This window comes from Rutidosis leptorrhynchoides, chromosome 3 (genome assembly GCF_046630445.1).
Source record: "Rutidosis leptorrhynchoides isolate AG116_Rl617_1_P2 chromosome 3, CSIRO_AGI_Rlap_v1, whole genome shotgun sequence".
Classification (NCBI taxonomy): Eukaryota; Viridiplantae; Streptophyta; class Magnoliopsida; order Asterales; family Asteraceae; genus Rutidosis; species Rutidosis leptorrhynchoides.
In genome coordinates, this window is record NC_092335.1 from 554,396,469 (window position 1) to 554,402,656 (window position 6,188).

Below are 6,188 nucleotides of genomic sequence, written 5' to 3' on the forward strand. Positions count from 1 at the left end.
CAGTAAACTCAAACAAGAATAAATAAACGATAATCCATACTTCAAATCCAAAATAAAGTTATGAATTTAAGCAGTAAGCATGAACATAAACTGAATCAGTAAGCATGAACATAAACTAAATCAATAAAGTTATTAATTTAACAAATTAGTATTGAATCATACCATAGTGACGACTTGCTGAACTGAACCAAACAAGAACAGTAGCGATATACCTTTGATGATTGAAATCGTTATTTTTTTGTGACTTGTGAATTCTGATTATATCACACCACATTATATAGCAAAATATTCTTCACAAATATGGGATTGATTGAAGAGTTTGATAGAAAATAGGTTAATTGGTATATTGGAGAAGATTTTGCCCTAATCATTTGAATGAGAAGAATCAACACCCAAAATGGTGTAAATCTTGATAAAATAAAATTAAATATTAAATAAATTAAATATTTTAATATATATACCATAAATAGTTGTATAATTCGGTTATTCGGTTCGAAACCAAATGTTCATTTTACAAACCAAAACCAAACCAAAAACCGTTAATATTTTCGGTTGAAACCAAAAAAACCAAACCAAAACCAAATAAGCCAACCCAATTTAACCAAATCAATTTGGGTCGGTCGGTTCCATGGTCAAAATCGTTTAATGCACACCCCTACTTATGCACATGTAAATCCATTTCAGTCTTCCTTGTAATGCTTGGCTTTTCACAATTTTGTGAAAAGTTTTTATCTATTTCATTATGTTTTTTGCCAAAAAAAAAAAAAAAAGTATAGTCCACTAAAATTAGTACATTATTTTATAATATGAACCACTAATAAATACGGAGTAAATAAATAAATGAATAGAACTTTTTTGAGACCCACTAGGCCACTAGTAGTACACCACACCGCACACCGACACACGTAACTTTTTATTTTATTTTATTATATTTCTTATTTTAATCCAAAATACCAAATGCTTAATAAGAACTTTCTTTTATTAAGACCCGCCACATCCACCATACAAGTTGATGCTTGCTCTTTTCTTGAACAAATTTTTTTCTTTAACAAAATTGAAAGTTTCAATTCTAACGATCATTGTTTATAAGGTATACTATAAATTTAAAACTCACATCCTCAAGAATAACTTATTGTTTTAGATTATTTAGGTAATCATTTACTTATGGTTTACAATTATGAGTTAACAATTTACAGTGGAACGTGTCTTTTCAGCAATGAAGTTAGTAAAGAACGATTTGCGAAACAAAATGGGAGATGAATTTATGAATGACTGTCTAGTTTCATATATCGAGAATGATGTGTTAGATAGTATAAGTAATGATGTAATTATAGATGAATTTTATCGTGTGAAGCCTCGTAGACAAAAGTGAAACGTTGTAGTTAGTCTTTTGTAGGTTGAAATATATGATAATTTCGTAAAAACTTTGATTTCTAATAATATTACCTAACTTTTGTTATATGTTTGTGTCTTTGTCGTAAAAAAACCCGACCCGACCCGAATACAATCAGTTTTCGTTCAAGTAAGTTATCGAATAAACTTTTTAGGGACCCCATAGAGCTCGAATCCTAGATTCGCCACTGATTGTCATATTCAAACCGTCCGTTGATAATATTGCATTGAGACATTGAGGTGGCCACGTAGTATGATGAATAATAACTTTTAACTTTTTGGTCATCCGTCATGATAAAATCTTAAAAAGATTTAGATTGTGAAGATGCTCTCCTTTCTACAAGAGAGTAGAACTGGATTCATGTTAATAACAACAAAAGTGAACCTAACCGCGAACACCCCTATCCAAAGTTGTCCAGAACTCATCTCTGTAAATTATTTATTTGAAGAGTTACACAATCACCAAGGGTAATATAGATTACAGGCTAACAGCCATGTTGACTTATACCAGTTAAGCTAACACATTCAACCATCGATGTGAACCCCACTTGGCAAAGCTTCACCCACAAAGTTATTTTCCCTCATGGCCACGGAGGTTCGCCTGCAATGACTCCGAGCACTGGGATTAGTCAGTTAAAAAATTTTGGATACCCAGGTTACCATAAAAAAACCTACTAAATCGACCTACTCAATGACATAATGACACGTGGAAGATCCAACTTTGAAATGACTTTTCCTGACTTTGACCTAACTTTTGACCGTTGACTGACTTATTGGACGTTTTCTTCGAGTCGGGACGGACTAGTCGCAAGCCGAGGAGGCGGCCGCCATTTACAACACTGCCTACATATACTTAAACAAGTATGTCTGTTTAAGGTGACGCAAATAGAACTAAATAGTTATTATGAAATCATTTGATAAAATAAAATAACGTTTACACAAAATGTTCTAAAATACTGATCGCGTACCAAGTCCTGACAAAACATAATGTGCAAAATGCGTGACGGCGGTGACGCAACTTACAAAAAAAATCACTTTCTGAACTTATCTGAATACTGTAATAAAATGTGGGCAGCTCATGAAGACATCAGCTGCTAGACTCTCGAGACCCACCCTGGTTTTGGGGAAACCCGCCATAAGCATTTTGGGCGGGTATTTGGCCTGTTGGTTGGGCTATATTGTTTCTTTGATCTTGGGTCCAACCATCTCTCTGAATTGGCTCTCTACGTATGGTCTGCATCGTCTCACGACGTTTGTCATATCGAGGCCTTGGACGTGGTCTAGTGTTTTGCTGCCTGTCAGTGAACCTGTACTGAGGCCGAGGTATAACTTTACCATCAATAAACAAATCTCCTACAAACATGAAAAAAGAAACATATATGTTGGACATGTTTGTTGCAAATTAAAAGATGTAGTGAAGCTGTAATTATAAGTCATTTGCGGTTGTTACGAACCTCCGTAATCTTTGTTGGGAACATCGAGATAAGAATCGGGCAAAACCCATAGAACACCAGGCAGACCTGCTCAAAATAAAAAAATGTTACTCCTCTAAGAGTAAAATTCAACACATTTATATAAAAAATGCTTCAACTTAGAGTTGAAATTTAGTGATCACGGGTCAAATGTTTACTAGTTTTTTAATCCAATCTATCTTGATCCGTTACCTAACTTATCCAACCTGCTCATTTTACCAACTATAAGCAGTGTTGTAAAAAACGGCCGAGACGGGCGCACAACGGTTTTACCATGCTACTGTTGCAACGGACATAGAAACGGTTAAAAAGACGTTCAACGATTATAAAAAGATCAACAACGCCAAAAAGACAGTCAACAACGTCCGAGACGGTAAAAAAACGGCCGAGACAGTCGAGATGGATGTTGACCAACATTGAGAAATAAAAAATAATTCAAAAATAAACATCTCAAACGTAAATATTTCAAATTAAAAAGGCAAATAGTTATGTTTGCTTTGAAATATTTATGTTTGAAATATATATATAAAAAGTCAACGTTGGTCAACATCAGTCTCGACCCCTTTTTCCGTTGCCACGTTTTAAGGTTCCTACCGTCTCGACCCCGTCTCGCGTCTTTTTCAACCTTGCCTATAAGTTAGTGTCCTTGAAAGAGCTAGAGTAAAGTAGTAATGTTATAAAGAATTAACAAAATAAAATTAAGAAAATCCATGTACTTCTCACCCACAATAAGAGCACCTCCAATGAAGGCAATTTCTAAAGCCTTTTTTTTTTTCAAAAAATAATTTAGAAAAGCTTTTCTTCGTTGAAAGAAAACCTTTTCTTATGAAAAGCTTGAGATTTTTCAAGCTTTTTATGTAAACTTTTTTGCTAGTTTGAACCCCTCCTTTATACAAATTGATAGCAACAACAAAGAATTGTTGATAAAGAAAGCTTTTGTTTTTTTTTTTTTTTACATTCGAGTGATAAATTTTCCTATAGCCTTTTTTTAGAAGTTGACCATGAAAAAAAATAGATATAATTAAAATCAGATGACAACAGTTTTATCCCAGGTGTCCAGCTAATAACATTAAAGTTACAATCCCATTGTTTTGGGACGACACGAATAAACAAATGAGAAGTAATGATGATTTCATACATCATCCTTAATATAGAAAGACACCAAGTGTTCATGATAATTAAGAAATACTACAATTGAAGTAGTCATCATGACATGTACTATCCCACCCAGCATCTGTATGTGATAACACTGTTAGCATTATATTAGTTTACTAGTCATCTGCAAGCTCATCAAGGTAAAGAACTAATGAGTTTCCGAAGCTAAAACAAACTTGTTAAATAGTAGGTATTAAAATAACTTGGTACACATAACAGAATCCTAAAAGCAAAAGGTCTATGGCATGAGATGAAACTAACCTAAGCATTCGAACATTTCAGGAAAACCTTGCTTGTATGGTTAAAGAGACACTTCTAACAGACTGATACAGGTACAAAATTATATACATGTATTAAGAGCGTTTTCCTTTCTAAACTTAATCCTCGATTTGGGAGCTTATTCCATCTAAGTTATAACTTTCTATGTTACATCAACTAGGCAAGACTTATTGAAAAGATAACAATAAAGTTTTTATGCGAGTAACTACATATTGGCTTGACCGAATAGCTTGTAAGTTGTACCAATAATTTTTAGCAAACCTTTGAGTTTGTATGATAACTCCTCGGATATCAAAGCACCAAATCCAGTATACGTCGTCGTTGAAACAGAGTATATCTTCTTCTTTGCTTCTTCCTCACTGAAAACAACCAAACAACATAACAAGTTCACAGTTATAGTTACAGTACAATATTACATATCCACTCCACTTATAATATAGTAATCACATACAAAATCAATCACTAACATAACTAATTGAATATTAGTATACCATAAATTAGGGTTTAACAATTTAATCAATATAGTCTTTCGTAATTATGTATACATATATGAATAATGAATAATACCTTTCGAGAAATTAGGGTTTAAGTGTTTAACAATTTAATCAAAATAATCTTTCGTAATAAGTACATATACATTTCATGAAATTATGTATGCATAAATACATGAAATAATGAATACTAATACCTTTCGAGAACATTAGCTAGGGTTTTGACATAAGAATTAATCATTTCATCTTCAGAGGGTTTAGGGTCGGTAGGGAACTCCATAACAATAAGCCAATGCTCATAATCACATCCATCAAGTAAAATTGTTTCTTTTGGGGGACGATTGCTCCAATTTGGTGACGGATCGTTCAAAGGAGAATAACCCGACCCGGATGTTTTGAGTCGAACAGAGATACGGTGTGGAATTTGCAGGGGAGATTGGTAGTTGTGGTCGAGCAACGGGAGAGCGAACCGTGATCGAGAAGAAATTGAGGTTGAGGATGAAGATGATGATAATATGCGAGAGAAAATGGATGATAGGGTTCGTCTGGTGGTGTAAATCGCCATAGCTCGCCGGAGTTTGTTTTCTGCAAAATGTTACAGCGCCGAGGGTTTTGTTATTTTAGTGGGCTCGAGTAGGGATGGCGCCACCAAGGGTAAAAGTGTAAAACCCACGACCTGTTGTCAAAAGAAAAAATTTACAGTATGTGTGAGGGATGGCATCGGGTCGGGTTTGGGCCGGGTTTAGGTAATCCCGAACCCGATTAAGAAACCCCGCCCCATATCCGGCCCGAAACCCACCGGGTCCCCATTTACGTACATACTATCGAGTTTCGGGTTTCCCCAAGGGTAGACGGGTATACCCGATTAGTCGATTAGTATCTATTTTTCAATGAGTTACCAAATTAAAATATCGAAAAATAACTTAACTACTTTATGTTTAAAGTATTATAAAATATTACATACAAAAAGTTGTTGAAAAGTTTCTAAAATACTCAAATACACAAAGTATATAAAATATCACATCTCGAAAACCTGTTGTATATGATTATATTGAATAAAATTATAATCGTTTTCAAAACAAATAAGAGAAATATTTCATACATTAACAATATAATACTAACACTAAAATTTTACATAAAAATTATTATTAAAACTCCTCGGGCCGGGTATACGGATATGCGGGTCGGGTATACGGGTTTGTATCCAAAACCATACCCGAACCCGGAATTTTTTTTGTAACCATCCTCATACCCGGCCCATGACCCTACGGACTCGTTTCAGACCCGACCCAATTATAACGGGTTTCGGGTTTCCCCATCGGGTACGGGTCATTTTGCCATCCCTAATGTGTCCCATCTACTCGTTAACGCGTACATTGTATTAACCATGCATGGCATG

At 34.5% G+C, this 6,188-nt stretch overlaps 1 protein-coding gene across 2 annotated transcripts; it reads right to left on the reverse strand.

Moving 5' to 3' along the window:
* Positions 1–1,806: 1,806 nt before the first annotated feature.
* Positions 1,807–5,402, reverse strand: LOC139898555 (multiple organellar RNA editing factor 3, mitochondrial-like). Of its 2 annotated transcripts, XR_011777056.1 has the most exons (6): positions 4,987–5,402; positions 4,560–4,657; positions 2,847–2,912; positions 2,361–2,745; positions 2,081–2,259; positions 1,807–1,993 (listed from the first exon to the last, which is right to left on the reverse strand). XR_011777056.1 is itself a non-coding variant. In XM_071881309.1 (4 exons), exons 1-4 carry the CDS (start codon positions 5,352–5,354, stop codon positions 2,480–2,482), a joined length of 798 nt encoding a protein of 265 aa, XP_071737410.1. In that variant the 5' UTR covers positions 5,355–5,402; the 3' UTR covers positions 2,275–2,479. The 2 variants fall into 2 exon arrangements, 1 of the variants encoding a protein (XP_071737410.1); XM_071881309.1 differs by lacking the exons at positions 1,807–1,993; positions 2,081–2,259 and having other exon boundaries at positions 2,275–2,745.
* Positions 5,403–6,188: the final 786 nt, after the last annotated feature.